At 46.6% G+C, this 16,520-nt stretch overlaps 1 protein-coding gene across 5 annotated transcripts in view; it reads left to right on the top strand.

Moving 5' to 3' along the window:
* The window catches only part of BTRC (beta-transducin repeat containing E3 ubiquitin protein ligase), a 198,308-nt gene that overhangs the window by 138,629 nt on the left and 43,159 nt on the right, over window positions 1-16,520 (top strand). For all 5 annotated transcript variants that reach the window (XM_054982810.1, XM_054982808.1, XM_054982811.1 and 2 more), the window contains one exon: window positions 12,423-12,654. In XM_054982810.1, the coding sequence (XP_054838785.1) occupies window positions 12,423-12,654 (232 nt within the window). The remainder of the gene's footprint in view (window positions 1-12,422; window positions 12,655-16,520) is intronic.

Genomic DNA, 16,520 nt, shown 5'->3' with positions numbered 1-16,520 from the left:
TTCTCTCACCACCATATCTTTCACAACCTGACACTACATTGATCATGTTCAGAGAAGCTGTTGAATTACCACTGAAGGGTTTAAAGCAGGCCTGAAAGGTAGACTGCTGTCCCAAAAAGTGTTTATGCCAGGCAAAACCATTCTATCTTCACAGTACAATTCTATTTACAGGTGTGCGTTTAGTGCTGCAGCTATGGCTATTAGAAAAAACAAGCAGACACACCTTACTCTAAACAAAAAAAGTGATTCTTAGATGAAATTATAGTGGACCACAATTACACTTACAATCGGGAACTGTTATGTGGGGTGCTGTACGGTTTTGTTCTCTCCCATATGTTGTTCAATACCTACATGAGATCTCTCAGTGAGATTTCCATAGCATTGTAGTTAAGCACTGTCTACCAACTCTGCCTCTGAAGTTGGTGGATCCAGTTTAGAGCCAGGACCCAGCCATACTACTAGAGAAGCAAGTTGCCATTGTTGCTAGGAAGTTATGTATGGCTTGGAAGTTGCACCCTCTGCTACGTTCAGGGCTAGCCTGATCCACACTGCTATAATTTTAAGGCTAGACTACTACAAACTTTGATTTAAAGAGCTCAGGACCCAGCAAATGTTAAAGTATACTCAGTACAGTGGCAGATAGTGAGTTAGATCCCTTCTAGATTTTTACTGGCACAAGTGGCAGAGGTGGGATTGGGCAAATGTTGCTGTTTTCCTATTTCTGCAGCAGCCCTAAAACACCCATCCAAATGCTTACTCTTGGGGGACTGATGTCTCCCAGGAGTAGTTTCTGGGGAATCAGAGGTTTCCCACAGGACAGGGAAATTGATAAAAATCCTTTGTTCCCAGTGCCTATGGAAGCTTTGGCTGGATTCAAGCTGGTTTCTGTTACCAATATTTTTTCTGAAGATTTGGAGACCAGCTAAAAGTAGACCTGGCACCTGCACCTGCACCTAAAGCTGCAGTTTAATGGAAAAACATACAGGTATTGTACATGTGATTCTCACCTTTGGCAAATAGTTATTGGGATAGTGACAAGTTAGATAATGGATATTGGGAGGTGGGGATAATATCTCCTCCTCAGTGCTACTTCTCCAACTCAGTTCATCCACCCACATACATACACACACCGCCTAGGAGCTGCTTGGATCTAGGAAGGGGAAGTTTCAAGAGATTCTGATCACAGAATTTCCATGTCATGTATAGTTTGACCCTTGGAAACAAGTGATTGAGTCATCAGTGGTTTTTCAGAGATTCGCTCAGTTCTATCACTTTTATAAGCTTCCTCCTCATTTCCTTTGCAAAGGAGAACCACTTGATTTTTGTCTTTAAGTCTGATTGTTTCACCAAAATTCTACAGAGATTAAAAATATTTTAAAGCTGTATCAGTGGGGAGGCTATACTTTGTGGTTTCTTTTAGAGATTAAAAGACAGGCAGTGAGGCTTGTCCATATAGGGTTAGGGATGATATTTCTGCAGTCATAAAGAGTTATACTACCTAGAAATTACATAGCAACTTCCATAAAATGAAACAGGGAGGGTTGAAATGACTGGCCCAAAGCTACAAAAGTACAGCCTGTAACAAAATGGGGGCATTTCTAGTTCCAGACATCTCTTCTAATCGTTTTCCATCCCCCTCTTTCCCTCAAGTATTGTTATGATTGTCATTCATTCCCACAATTCCAGTAACAAGCAGTAGAGCATTGTCAGTTAAATTGGGTCTCATTTGAGGTCGTGCAAAGAAAGTAGATAGAAGAAAGAACAAGTGCTGGAATAGTAGAGGTTGGGATTTTGTTAAGAAGATTCAAAATGTGTTATCTTGAAAGAATCTCTATTTGTACATATAAGATATTGCATAGTTTTCCAGTGGCAAATCCATGCTGACTGGTAGGGTTGTTTACCAGGTATTGTCTTGCTCTATGAAATCACAGGTTAGAATTAACAGCCATACTATTATTTATACAACTGCTTATTGGGGGATGGAAAAAGAGGTTAGCTAAGGCCACCTGATACTGCCATGCTTGTTTTCAGTTTTAAAATGTTGGTGTTCCTTTTCTTCATTGAACTGTGTGTGAAACAAACAAGGAATTTTAAAAACTGGCCCTTGTTCTAGATTCCAGAGCTGGAAAGCCCTTAGTTTAAAAGTTGCATTCGTTAGTCCCCATAATTACAGCTGTTTGAATAGTTCAGAAACTAGACACTAGAATATTTCAAGACAATTGGTTGTGCAGGATTCTAATTCTGATTTTTTCAAAAAAGTCCATCCTTTCTTTTAAATCCATTTCCATAGAGGGGCTATTTTCATTTTTTTTTAACATCTAGGTATTAGAGGCCTTTTACAAACATCTATGTTTAAAAAGGCAAAATAGCCCCTTGGTGAAAATCACCAAATTGACTAAGTCTCACAGATATTGCAGAAAGGGATGTAGGGGTTCCAAATTTCTAACACTATTCAATTTTTTATTCACCTTGTCAAAGTGGAAACAACTCGAGTTTGCTTGCATTTTGGGGTTATCATCCCTGAATGGTTGATTAGTATAGAGACCTTAAGAGTAGGAGAGCTAGAGATGCTTGTTCACTTGATAGTAACACTGCTCCTAATGCAAATTATTGATTTGACTTGCTTGTGTTCACACTTTAAAGGCATATGGTTCTGAGAAAAGAGTAAGTAAAAAAGGCAGATGTCGGTGGTTTTAAAAACATGCTGGAATAAGACAGCCTGCTGTAAGATTGGCTGTGCAGCAAATGAAATGGGAAATGAAATGAGGTCAAGCTTATAAAATACACCATTTATCAACTATCTAAATCTTAATCCAGCGTTTCATTGGTTTTTCTGTTCTACAAACAACTGAACTGCTGTGAAAACAGCCACTGAATCCCTCCAGGCCAGTGTTCAATAGAGTCCAACCTTCATGGCTTAATGCCAGACCATCACCAGCAACATTAGTGCATGGAGAAACCAAGCATTTCTATGCTAAGGAACTACATTTTATCATTTCCATAAAGATTGTTGAGGCTTCAACCTACAGAGGACCCAATTTTGTTTATGATGTCTCAATTTCCTAGCATAATGTTTCTTTTGTCAGTCAAATGCTGAAAGACTACTATCAACATGGGTATGTTTTGCATTGTGTAGAATCTGACTGTGTCAGGGTCTGAACTATGATAGTAGATGAAGAAACATTTTAAATCTATTTCCATTTTTAAAATAGGAAATGCCTAGCCCTCATAACTAAGTAATAAAGAAAAGCAAGTAGTCTGCCCAGGATGTAGAGATGTGCCTTTGAGGTTCCAATTACCTAGAATACAGGAGTAGACTCATAAAGGATTTGGGCATTTGGTCAATTTATTATTCTTTCTGTACTCAGAACCACCTGTTGTCTAGTACAGTAGTCCAAATGCTGTAGCTGCATTATCACGGGGTTGGTCCCAGCAATTGTGCATCAAACTGCATGATTCTGTCAGTTGCTGGCTCATTGCACTGGCTTACAGGATTGGGATATTAGCTTCCTTCATTTTGTATCATCACACATTACAATATTTTAGCAAGTGAAGTCACTTATTTTGTGGACTGTTATTGCTATGTTTGCTAGAATGCTGAATCACTTCCTTGTGTCATTTTAAGAAAGTATTTTTTCCTGTATCTTTAATGATTTTGATACCCCAAGATATGTGGGTATACAGGTTTGCATTCTTAAATATATTTCAGTGTACGCTTTGGTTGAGGGGAAAGTTCTCAGCTGAAAATGGTAAATGTCCTTCAGTTGTTCACATGGAGACATCAGTAACTAATTCACTCTGTGGGGTATGCAGTATGTCCTCCTATCAGTAAGATGTGTGCAGCTAAATCAAGCCTTTGAGATGTCGTCCTTCTTGATAGAAGATCAAAGGAGGCCACTGTTTTTGTTGAAGCCTCCCCTAGCCTAGCCTACACCTTGGAAGAAGATTCCTCAGAAGAAAGGGAGTTCCCCATGGTCCCCACAATGGCCAGGGCTTTGGGTACTTGGAAAGCTCCAGGAAAAGATACCCTGCCTGCTCTCCAACAGCAGGTTCATCTTCGTTCTTCTGTGCCTCCACACATGGGGACTGCGCAGGCGCAGGCCAGCCGCCGGAGAATTTTCTAGAGCTTCCAAGGCTCCGAAGGGGCCGTCTGTCGCGCGCCTCAGCGACCGTCTTCCCGCCCAAACGGTCACGTGATCCTACAGCGACCAACGGCCCCTTCCCTCAGTTCTCTTCTTGCTGCCGCTTGGAGAGAACGTGAGCTTCGTTGCTCTGTGCTTTTTTGTGCTTCGTGCTTTATTCTGACTGATTGCTTGGCTTTTTGACTTCGGACTTCGTGACCTCGACTATTCTTCGGATCTCGTTTTGGACTTTGTTGTGGACTCGGTAATTTGACTCGGACTGTTTTTGACCTTCCTTTCGCGTGCCCCTGAAGATGGCCTCAAAGGCTCTCTTCAAGCATTGCCTCCAATGCCACACGAAAATGGCCAAGACCGATGGCCATGAACTGTGCCTGTTCTGTTTGGGGGAGACCCATAATGTGACGGCCTGTAAAATTTGCCAGGGTTTCACCAGCAAGGCCCGGCAGGAGCGCAAGGCCCGACTGAACTCCTCCCTGTGGCAGAAGGTCATGTCCGGAGGCGCTCCGTTGCCCTCCTCCAAGGCCGGCCCAAGCCCCTCTGCCGAACGGCATTCCAGAGCTGGCTCAGTGGCCTCCGCGAGGTCGGGGTCGAAACCGCGTCCCCCGAGTACCTCGGCGTCGAGAGCGGCCTCTCCAGCGCAGGGACCGGTGCGGCCGCCCCGTAGCGCGTCATCTACCAGGTCGGATCCGAGACCTACGTCGGAACCGAGGGTCCTGGTACCGAGTCCCCGGTCGGAACCGACGTCCAGATCGGTTCCGATGAAGCCTAAGAGGTCGAAGCCGAGGTCCCCTTCGGAGGTGAGGAGCGCGTCGGTTCCGAGGTCTTCTTCGGAACCAGCGAAGAAGAAGAAAAAGACCAAGCACCATCGGTCACCGCGTCCCGCTCCTCAGGAGGAGGTCATCGTGCTTCCTCACACGCCTTCCCCTCACCTGGGCTCCCCGGAGCCAGAAGACATCACCGTTCCTGTGCCGGATCCGATGGCCTTCGAGACGGTGCCCGCAGAGTTCTCGTCGGGGCCGGAGCCGAGCCCGCACCGTCGGAGCCGACCATCGCTTCCCCTTCGGTCGCCGAGGCTGGAACCGAGCCCGTCTCCTCGTCGGAGCCGTCCGTCGCCTGCCCGTCCGTCTCCACCTCCGGTCGGTCGTGAGCGGCATGGTTCCGGGGACAGTGTCCGATCAGTTCGGTCCACTGCGTCCCGGCATCGGCAGGCTTCCTACCTCCCCTCGCCATACCGTTGCCAATGGGAGGGGGCACCTGCGGGCTTCTCCGTGTCGGAACCGAGGCCTTCGACATCGAGGTCGGCGTGGGCTCCCCCTCCGCTCCAGGTTCCGGAATCCCAGCTCGGTTCCGATGAGGAGGATGTGGAGAGCTTTGGCGGCTACCAGTCGGAGTCCTGGTCCGAACCATCGCCGGCTGAGGAGCTAGTGCCATCGGCGGACTCGCCATTCGAGGACCTCCGCATCTACGCCGACCAGATGGCAAGGATGGCCAAGGCTCTCGAGATGGACATCTCCTCGGCAGTTCCCCAGACCAAGGACAAGCTCCTCAAACGCATTTACGGAGACAACCCGGCGTACGTTGGCTTCCCCATGCTCGAGGGTATTGAGGAAATCGTGGAGAAGGTATGGCAGGTGCCCTGTGATCAGCCTCCAACATCCAAGAGGATTGAGCAGCTCTACAAGATCAAGCAGGGTACCTGGCCGGCGCTGGTGAAACACCCTCCACCTTCCTCCTTGGTCACAGAGGAGTTCAACCCCAGGCGATCGGGTCACTCCTCGGTGCCTGCCGATAAGGAGGGCAAGAAGCTGGATGCCATGGGCAGGCGCCAGTACATTGTTTCTTCCCTGGGTCTGAGGATTGCCAACTATCAGACCATCATGGCAGGGTACCAGCTGTACCTCTGGGAGAAGTTGGCATCCTATACACGAGATCTCCCTCCTGAGCAGAAGGCTGTGGTGTCCCTGCTGCAGACAGAGGCTGTGAGGCTGTCTAAGCAGCAGATGAACGCTGGGAGCCACGCTGCTGACACTGCTGCTAGAGGTATGGCGTCGGCGGTGGTCCTCAGGCGCCACTCCTGGTTGCGGTCTACGGCCCTGTCCCAAGAGGTACGTTCCAGGGTGGAGAGCATGCCATTTGAGGGGGACTCGCTGTTCTCCAAGTCGACCGACGAGACCCTGAAGAAAAAGAAGGAGGACCAGCAGACGGCGCGGTCTTTGGGTCTGGCTCCAGCGGACAAGCCCTCCTCCAGGTCACGGTACGCTCCCAGGTCTGGCCCTTACCACTACCAGGGCAGATACCAACAGCAGCGGCCGGGCTACCATCAGTATCCTGCCTACCAGCAGCGGCCTTACCCTCCCGCACAACAGCAGAGGAGGCGTCGGCCCTTCAAGCCTCGTCAGGCACAGCAACCGGCCCAGCAGAAAGATCAGCAGGGCGCCGGGAGGCAGTACTGACGGGTCGCGCCAGCCGTATCCCCGAACTTTTCGGACAGACTTAGTCCACTCCTCTCTGAGTGGGAGTCAATAACATCTGACTCATGGGTCTTAACTATTGTTGAACTGGGATACGGGCTGGAGTTCGTTGAGCTGCCTAGATGCAGTTCACCCCTGACAGCTGTCAATAACACTATGGCCGAGCTGGATGCGGAGATCGTGTCGCTCTTGGCCAAGGGTGCTGTGGAAGAATTGCCCTATGAGGACTCTGTAAAGGGTTTCTTCTCTAGGTTCTTCCTGGTCCCTAAGAAGGATGGGGGTTTACGTCCCATTTTAGATCTGAGGGGCCTTAATGCCTTCCTCAAGGTGACCAAGTTCAAAATGGTTACGTTGGCGGCGGTGATCGCCTTACTGAAGCAAGGGGATTGGTTTGCGGTTCTTGACTTAAAAGACGCATACTTTCACGTGGGCATACGGGAGGAGCACAGGAAGTACCTGAGTTTTTGTTTACCGGCATAGGGTTTTCCGGTATAAGGTGCTCCCCTTTGGCCTGTCCACTGCCCCACGAGTGTTCACTAAATGTGTGGCCCCTGTGGTTTCCTTCCTACGGGAAGAAGGCTGTACCATCTTTCCGTACCTCGATGACTGGCTCATCGTGGCTGAATCAGAGTCTAGGCTGGTGCAGGACATTGGCTTGGTACTTAGCACTTGCCAACGCCTGGGGCTCCTGGTGAACTTGGAGAAATCCAAGCTGGTGCCCAGCTGCAAGGTGTCCTACATTGGTGCGCTTTTAGACTCTGTAGAGGGTAAGGCCCTGCTCCCCTTGGAGAGGGCTCGGTCCCTGAGGGGTCTTGTGTCCATGTTTAAAAGGAACCGGTTCCAGTCTGTGCGCACTATCCAGTGCTTACTAGGGCATATGGCAGCGGCCACCTCTGTGGTGCCTTTCGCTAGGCTGCGTATGCGCCCTCTCCAGAACTGGTTTGTGCGGAGGTATGATGCTCTACTGCACCCTCCGTCCCTCAAATTCTCTATCCCGAGGGTCATCCTCTCCTCCTTGGACTGGTGGCTGTCTGATGACAACTTGTTTAGAGGGACCCCTTTCGGGTATCAACACCATGACATCACGGTTACCACTGATGCCTCTCTGTTGGGATGGGGGGCTTACTGTGGTGATGTGTCGGTGCAAGATGTCTGGTCTGACAGGGAAAAGACCCTCCATATCAATGTGCTTGAACTAAGGGCCATTCGTTTCGCACTTGTGTCTCTTACAGCACTGCTGAGAAATCGTCATGTCCTGGTGCAGACGGACAACACGACTGCCATGTACTACGTGAATCAGCAGGGGGGCACAGTGTCCATGGCCCTGTGCCGGGAAGCCACACTCACTTGGCAGTGGGCTATCAAGAACGGCGTGTCGCTCCGTGCTATACACGTGGCTGGGTCAGACAATGCCCGGGCAGATGCCCTCAGCAGGGCCCCTTTACTAGACCACGAGTGGGAACTGAACGGAGAGTGCATTGGGCCGATCTTCCGGATGTGGGGTCATCCGGTGATAGACGTGTTCGCCACTGCGGCGACCACCAAGGCCCACACGTTCTGTTCCAGGGCAGGGAGCGACCCCCTCTCTATTGGGGATGCCTTCCAGTTTACGTGGACGCAGGGCTTGCACTACATGTTTCCTCCATTCCCCTTGATTCCCAGGGTTCTGTGCAAGATAGAGGAGGACGGGACGGACTGCATCCTAGTGGCCCCCTTCTGGCCACGGCAGGTTTGGTTCCCGAAGCTCCTGCAGATGTCCCAACGGACGTATGTGAGTCTGCCCCCTCGGCAAGACCTTCTCCTAAACGGGAGCCTGGTCCACCACGATCCCAGGAAGCTGCACCTAACGGCTTGGCGGATCGTTCCTCCCCGATAGGCTTTACTGACGAGGTACAGAAGGTCCTCCTGAATGCTCGTCGGCCATCCACTAGGCGCGCTTATGCGGCCAAGTGGCGCAGGTTTGAGCTCTGGGCACTTGCCAGAGGAGTGGTGCCTGACAACAGTCCCTTGGGGGTTGTGTTCGAGTATTTGTGCCACTTGCGTGGCCTAGGCTTGAAGGCTTCCTCCCTCAAGGTCCACCTGGCAGCGATATCAGCTGCTCACACCCGAGTTGAGGGTGCTACGGTGTTTTCTCACCCACAATCCCGCCAGTTCCTTAAGGGCATGTACAATCTTTACCCACCTGTATCAGCGCCAGTGCCTCAGTGGTCGCTGTCCTTGGTGCTCTCACGTCTCATGTTGCCTCCATTTGAACCTATGGCTACATGTCCCTTGGATATGCTATCCTACAAGGTAGCATTCTTGGTGGCCGTCACATCGGCCAGAAGGGTCAGTGAGCTGTCTGCACTGCGGTCTGACCCTCCCTTTCTTGTGTTTCATCCCAACAAGGTGGTCCTGCGTCCCTGCCTTGGGTTCCTGCCCAAGGTGGTGTCCGCCTTCCACCTCTCGCAGGATATTTCACTGCCTGCATTCTTTCCTCAGCCTTCCTCTAAGGGGGAGAAGGCCCTCCATTCCCTAGACTTGAAGAGGGCCCTAGCCTATTACCTTGATAGGACGAAGGGATTCCGCACCTGTCCTCACCTGTTTGTCTGTTTTGGGGCCAAGGACAAGGGTAACAGGGCTTCCTCGCAGACCCTGTCTAGGTGGATTGTGACGGCCATTAGCAAGGCCTATTCCCTGGCAGGGGTGGCTTGCCCGCTCCATGTCAGAGCCCACTCCACGCGGTCCCAAGCATCCTCTTCGGCACTCCTCAGGGGGGTGCCCCTGGTTAGCATTTGTAAAGCAGCCACATGGTCCTCTGCAGACACCTTTGTCAGGCATTACGCCGTTGATGTCAATGCGGAGCAGGATGTATCTGTGGCCAAGGCTGTCTTACACTCCCTCTTTTCCTGAGGGAGTTTTGGGATGACTTTCTTGGCGTACCTGCTGGGTACCCTTGAGTGAAAGTGTGTGTATATGTACCTGGGGGTGTATATATATGTAAATATTGAGTATTTATGTGTCCTTACACAGTTTTTTACATAGATGTATATATGCATATCTATTTATTGTTGTTCTTGTTTGTTCAATAAAATTGTGTTGGACTTCACCCCCGCCTTCCTTGTTGTGTGAAGCTTGGTACACTCCCATGTGTGGAGGCACAGAAGAACGAAGATGAAAACAGGGTTAACATACCTGTAACTTATGTTCATCGAGTTCTTCTGTGCTGACACACAACCCTCCCTCCTACCCCGCTGTGAACTCCAATGCACAATACTGTGATGGCTGTAACGGATATTGGTGTTTTTAAGGTGTTATGGCTGAAGTGTGTTGGTCAAGCGGCGGCAAAGGAGAACTGAGGGAAGGGGCCGTTGGTCGCTGTAGGATCACGTGACCGTTTGGGCGGGAAGACGGTCGCTGAGGCGCGCGACAGACGGCCCCTTCGGAGCCTTGGAAGCTCTAGAAAATTCTCCGGCGGCTGGCCTGCGCCTGCGCAGTCCCCATGTGTGTCAGCACAGAAGAACTCGATGAACATAAGTTACAGGTATGTTAACCCTGTTTTCCTGTTCACGTTTCTTTGAAACCAGGAAATCAGAAGCCTCTGAGTGGACCTGTCCACCTGCTATATCCTTGGAGTCTCTTCCAGGAGAAGGCAGAGAACAAGAGCCAAAGCCTGGGCTAGGTGGGAAAGTGCACACTGGCACAGGAGCTCTCATTCTCCAAAGTAACACAAAAATCCAGTTGCACCTTAAAGGCTAACAACAACATTTTATTTCAATATGCACTTTTGTGAGTCATAGCTCACTTCTTCAGATAGATAGTTGAAGAGGAAATCATGCCCAGAATTCTTATGGGGAAGATTACTGGGGGGCAGAGCAAAGTATAGAGAGGCTTGGTATGAATTCCACCATGGATCTTTCAAGTGTATATTTTCAATGTAAGGGGAATTCTCTGCCTTAGCTCTCCCCTGCCCTGTTTATCCCCCCTCCCTAAGAATTTCCAGCATGATTTCCCCCTCTCATATCTGTTTGAAGAAGTGAGCTGCAACTCATGAAAGCTCATATTGAAACAAATGTTTTGGTCTTTCTAGTGCCTCTGGACTTTTGTGTTATTTTCCTATGACAAACTAACATAGCTACCTCTCTGCAGTCTCTTATACTCCATCCACACTTGGAAAGAAGATGCAACTCTTTAGCGCTTGGCAGCATCAAGGATCTTAACTCTTGAGCTTTGCGTGATCAGGAACCTAGCCCTGGCTACTAGAGAGAATGAGGTTCTTGCTTCCCTGTGTAAAATTCTGTGTAAAAACACTGATTCTCAGTGTTTGGTGGTTCAACCAGTCTGAATGGTGATTTACTGCTAAGCTCAAGCTTTCTAGGACCACCCTGCTATTTGAAGAGATCCCTAGCTCCAGTTCCTGCCTTGATCATTGGATCATGCCCTGCTTGCCTGTGACCCACAAGCATTGTTGCCCAACTTGCCAGGTACAGAATGGGACACTGAACCTGAAATTTGCTTTTATGGAGCAAACTTAATTGCAGTCATCAAGTATGAGAAATATATAATAGTGGTCTAAAATTTCATCACAACTGTATTTTAATAGATTATATAGCCTTTTCTCACATCATGAAACTCAAGGTGACTTACATTGGATTTCTAGGAAATCTCCTGTCCCAAGTTAAGCCTACTTAGTTTCAGCAAGGTTGCCAGTCCAGGAGTCCTCTAAACATATTCTAGGACTATATTTACCATGCAGGTGGACCTTACATTTATACTATTTGTGCTCTGAATGATGCTGACCAGCAGTGATGCAAAGTTTGTTCCTTTTAAAATATCATTTACTGTCTATTAATTTTAATTGTGGTCGCAAAGCAAACAGCTAGAAGCAAAGTTTAGAAAGGCAACTGTGTGGTATGTGCTAAAGTGGTTGAAGGTGATGTTGGAACCTGATGACAGTTTAGTCTGTATATTGCTAGTAGGGGTGTGCACTTTGGGTTTCCGATTCGGAAAAAATACCTGAATCATACCCCATCTTTAAAGATTTGGGATTTACGAATAAGAGCCAGCATGCTGGCCCCGATTTGGAAATCCCGAATCAAAGCTTCCCGGAGCATTTGGGTTGCTTCGGGAAGCTTTGGGACCAGGGCTGGCTTCAGTTGGCAGGCTGGGGGATCCCCCCACCCCTCAAAAGGCCAATCTGTCCCACCCCTCAAATGGCCGCAGCGGCGGCAGAGGCAGCGGAGGAGGCCCTTTCTGCCCATCAAATGGCCGCTGCAGCAGCTATTTGAGGGGCAAGAAGGGCTGGAGGAGGTGGCTTCGGCCTTCCCCGCTGGCCAGCTGGCCGCTGTGGGCCCTGGAGACAGCAGTGCGGCGGCAGCAGTGGTGACTCCTGCCTTCCCCGCTAGTCAGCTGGCTGCTGCAGGCGGCAGTGGCGGCTCCGGTCTTCCCTGCTGCCCAGCTGGCCTCTGCGGGTCTTTCAGGTAAGTGGGAGGCGAGGGAATAAGTGGGGGGTGGGGGGGGACTAAGTGGGGGAGCTGGGATAAAGCTTCCCCCCCTCACTTCAGTATGCTCCGAATCTTTACGGAGCATATCGAAGCAGTTGAAATACCTGATTCTGCTTTGGGGTTCCAGTTTTCCTCGATTTTTCCCCACTTCGGGTAACCCGAAGTGAAATACCAAAACTTTTGTCCATGCACACCCCTAATTGCTAGTTAAGATGCATCACCTGGGTGTGCATCTTCAGAGTGCATCTTCTTATATTACCTTCCAAGGATGTCAAATTCTCTACTCCAAAAAATCGTTTTCCATTTTTTCTTCCTTCTCTCAATAGACAAAACTTGCCAATGGCACATCAAGCATGATTGTGCCCAAGCAAAGGAAGCTATCTGCAAGCTATGAAAAGGAGAAGGAGCTGTGTATCAAGTATTTTGAACAGTGGTCAGAGTCCGATCAAGTGGAATTTGTGGAACATCTCATCTCCCAGATGTGTCACTATCAACACGGGCATATCAACTCATACCTCAAACCTATGCTGCAGAGAGACTTCATCACAGCACTGCCAGGTATTTCAGTGGGGGAATTAGCAGAAAGAGTGCTAGTTCTGGCATTTTCTTCCAGGTTTTTGAGTTACGTTTGCAAAGGTAGATTTCACTATATTGTGGGTGTTTGCGTGATTGGCTGGTGATTCTTCACTGCCTACCTTCAAATGGGCTACCAGAATTGTTCAACCAGATCATACACAACAATTGCCCTAAAAATTCTTCCTATCCCAGTGTTAGTCTCATGGGAAAGTATAATGTCAGAAAAGGTGATCTCTGGAATTGAAAGGGGAGTACTTGGAGTGATTACTTGTAAAAATAGTTGTAATTTTGCGTAGAATAAAGGCAATGTGATAAGCTTGTTGTAGGTTTTATAAATCCCTTTTTTAAAAAAATCCTTAAATATAAGAACTGTTTGTTGGATGTTGGTTTTATATCCTGTTTACAAGGGACTGTGAGGATCTCCTTCTGTATAATCTCTCACTGACTAGTAGGGGTGTGCAGCAAAAAAAAAAAAGATTCAGGTTTCCTGCTTCTGAATTTCCAAAGTGGGAAAAAGAGTAGGAAATAAACGATTTCTGAAATGGCAAGTCCCTTCAGAAATTGCATATTAAATCGCTTCGGTATGCTCTGTAAAGATTTGGAGCACACTGACAAACATCCCGCCCCACCGCTTATTTCACCTGATGGGAGGGGGACAAGAGGGGTTACTCTCTTCTCCCATCTGGTGAGAGGGAGGAAGAGATTCCATCCTCCCCCTCCCTTAGGGTGAAATAAACGCTAGGGCAGTAAGTTTCAGCTGACAGGTAAGGGAGCCTCCTCCTCCACCAGTCAGCTGAACCCAAAAGAGGTGCTTTCAAACCCTGTGGCCAGCTCCAGCTGACCTGGAAAGAAGGGGGCTCCTACTCCGCCGGTCAGCTGAAGCCAACGATTGGGTTTGAAAGCGCCCTTTTGGGGATGCTTTAAATTCAAACCACGTGGGTGACTTTAGCTGACTGGCAGGGAGCCCGTCGTCCACTGATCAGCTGGAGCCAGCCACAGGTTTTGAAAGTGCCCCTTTCAGGGTGCTTTAAATTCAAACCCCGCAGCTGGCTTCAGCTGTCCAGAGGGGGAGCCCCTCCTTCGCTGCACAGCTGGAACCAGCCACAGGGTTTGAAAGCGCCCTTTAGGTTAAAGTATGCTAAAGTGTGTTAAAGTGTGCTAAACAAAAAAAAAAGATGGTCTTATGAGTATCATAAAATGTGAGAGTTTGGTTAAGCTTGTTCTTAGAAATCTTTCCCAAGGTGTGTGACAAGGTGAAGTGAGTGAAGTTAGTACTGTTGAATGTAATACAATTATTGTTTTAAGGGTGAAGGCTCTACCAAGGCAATCTAACAAACAAAGACAAAATAAGAAGGAGGGCACAATAAATGTGTAGTGTAAATTTAAAGGACTAATAGTAACAACGCGCATAAGGAGGAGTTTTTAAAAAAATGAACCCTTTTCCAGGACAAACAAACAAAATCCATAGGCACAATGTTGACATAAGAAGCTATAAAAGAGCTTCAACAAAGTTTACAACAGACATGTACATCAAGCATAGCGCAGGTGCAAAACAGTATTACACAGGTATCAGAACAAATTAATGAACTAAAGGGGAAAATGGATGTATTGCAGGAACAGCTGAAAGAAAATAAGCAGGAAATAACCAATTTGACACGGGCAGTTGTTAAAGTAGATGAAAGAGTGGATTCAGTAAACCAAAAAATAGAGGAGGTTGAAAATAGACAAAGAACTTCAAAAGAAACTATAATGGAAATGGAAAGAGCAGCTTGCATACTGAGGTTCCAGAATATTCCAGAGAATAAAGAGGACGTATTGGATGATGTATTAAGTTGCCCCTATACTGAGCATGGAAAATGAAGAATTTAAAAAAGAACTGGACACTGCTTATAGAGTGAACTCAACCTTTACCAAGGGAAAACAAGCTACCAAGAGAGGTGCATGTGAAATTTACAAGGAGAAGAATGAGAGAAATAATATTGAAGGAAATGAGAGACAAAACCTTAAATATAAGAGGAAATGAAGTAAAGATACTTAGAGAGGTACCATGGTCTATGAGACAAAAGAGAAGAGAATATTATTTTCTCTCCTCAGTATTGACTCAAAATGAAATCACCTACAGATGGCTCATGCCAGAAGGTCTCCTCTTTACATAGGATAGCCAGAGATTCAAGATTGATTCCATGCACAAGGCAAGACACTTTCTAGACAGGCAAGGGAGAAACCTCAAGAAGGGGAGAAGAAAAAAACAAAGAAATCAGGAGAGGAGGAGGTTTCACAAGAAAGCTCAAAAGAATCAGAATCAGAATTAGAGGAAAGAACTAAATTATCCCCACTGAAGACAAGAGGACAGAAGAAGAAAAATGGTAGTAAACCAGAATTGGGAAATGGATAGGGAGCAAATGAAGTTGCTCTCTATAAATATTAATGGATTAAACTCACTGCAAAAAAGGAAGAGAACATATGCACAGCTTAAGAAGTTAAAAGTAGATATAATTTGTTTGCAGGAGACACATATTAGAAAGAGTGATCAGAGATTGTTGGAATGTAAAAAATTGGGGGAAAGCTTTGTAGCTTCAAACCAGAGCAAAAAAGAGAGGCTTTGTAACATATATCAAGGAAGAATATGATCCAAAATTTGTATATGCATCAGAAGATGGAAGATTACTGCTAACAGAGTTCCAAAAAGAGGGAAAGAAAATACTATTAATAAATCTATATGCACCGAATGATCAGCAAGAAGGTTTTTTTAGAACAATACAGCAAATAAGAAACTATGACTATTCCCAATACTGCTGGATGGGGGACTTTAACACAGTATTTGACAGAAAAATGGACAAAAAAGTTTCCAAACCGACAAAAACAGGATCAACCCAACTCTCAAGAAATTTTTTACAAATTGCAGAAGAATATAATTTATTAGTGTCTGGAGAACAAAAAATCCAACAACAAGGGACTATACCTTCTATTCACAGAGATATGAATCATGGTGAAGAATAGATACGTGTTGAGCTTCTGCAACACTGATGAAGGATATAACGGACGTAGATATATTGCCAAGAACCTTTGTGGCCCATAACCCACTAATAGTGACAGTGAAAGGATCTATAAAAAAGTATAACTGGAGTTTGAACATATTCCAGTTGAAAAATAAAAACTTCGTGGAAGAAACAAAAAAAGAAATGGAAGTATTTTTTAAGCAAAATACACAACCAGAAATAGCTATGGCAACCGTGTGGGACACAAGTAAGGCCTTCTTTAGAGGATTAGCAATAAGGTTTGCTGCCTACCAAAGGAAAGAGAAAACACGGAGATTCCAAGAATTGACAAAGAATATGAAGAAGAATTAAAGAAAAACCCTACAGTACAAGAGTTGAAAACAAAAATAAAAATATTGCAGCACCAAATTAATGAATGCTTGATGGAAGAAATCGCAAAAAAGATAAATTTGCAAGACAAAATTATTTTGAAAATGCAAACAAACCAGGAAGATGGTTAGCATATAAGATTAGAAAGAATCAACGAAAAGAATAATAAATACATTAAAAGATGAACAAGGAATAGAGAAATATGGAAAAGAAAAGTTTAAAAAGATCATAGGAGAATTTTATAAAAAATTATACCAGAAGGTAGAAATTTGCCCAGAAAAACAGGACTACCTGAAATTAACTCCAAACATGAAATTAACGGATGAGCAATGCAGAATATTGAATGATCCATACTATACGGGAGATAACTGAAGCAATTGCAAACCAAAATAGAGGTAAAACACCAGGACCGGATGGACTCCCATCAAAATACTATAAAACATTTGAACAATGCTTGGCAATACCTTTAAACAGCTGTTG

The sequence above is a fragment of the Eublepharis macularius genome, chromosome 6 (genome assembly GCF_028583425.1).
Source record: "Eublepharis macularius isolate TG4126 chromosome 6, MPM_Emac_v1.0, whole genome shotgun sequence".
Taxonomy (NCBI): Eukaryota; Metazoa; Chordata; class Lepidosauria; order Squamata; family Eublepharidae; genus Eublepharis; species Eublepharis macularius.
This window is presented reverse-complemented; position numbering and strand designations above follow the sequence as displayed.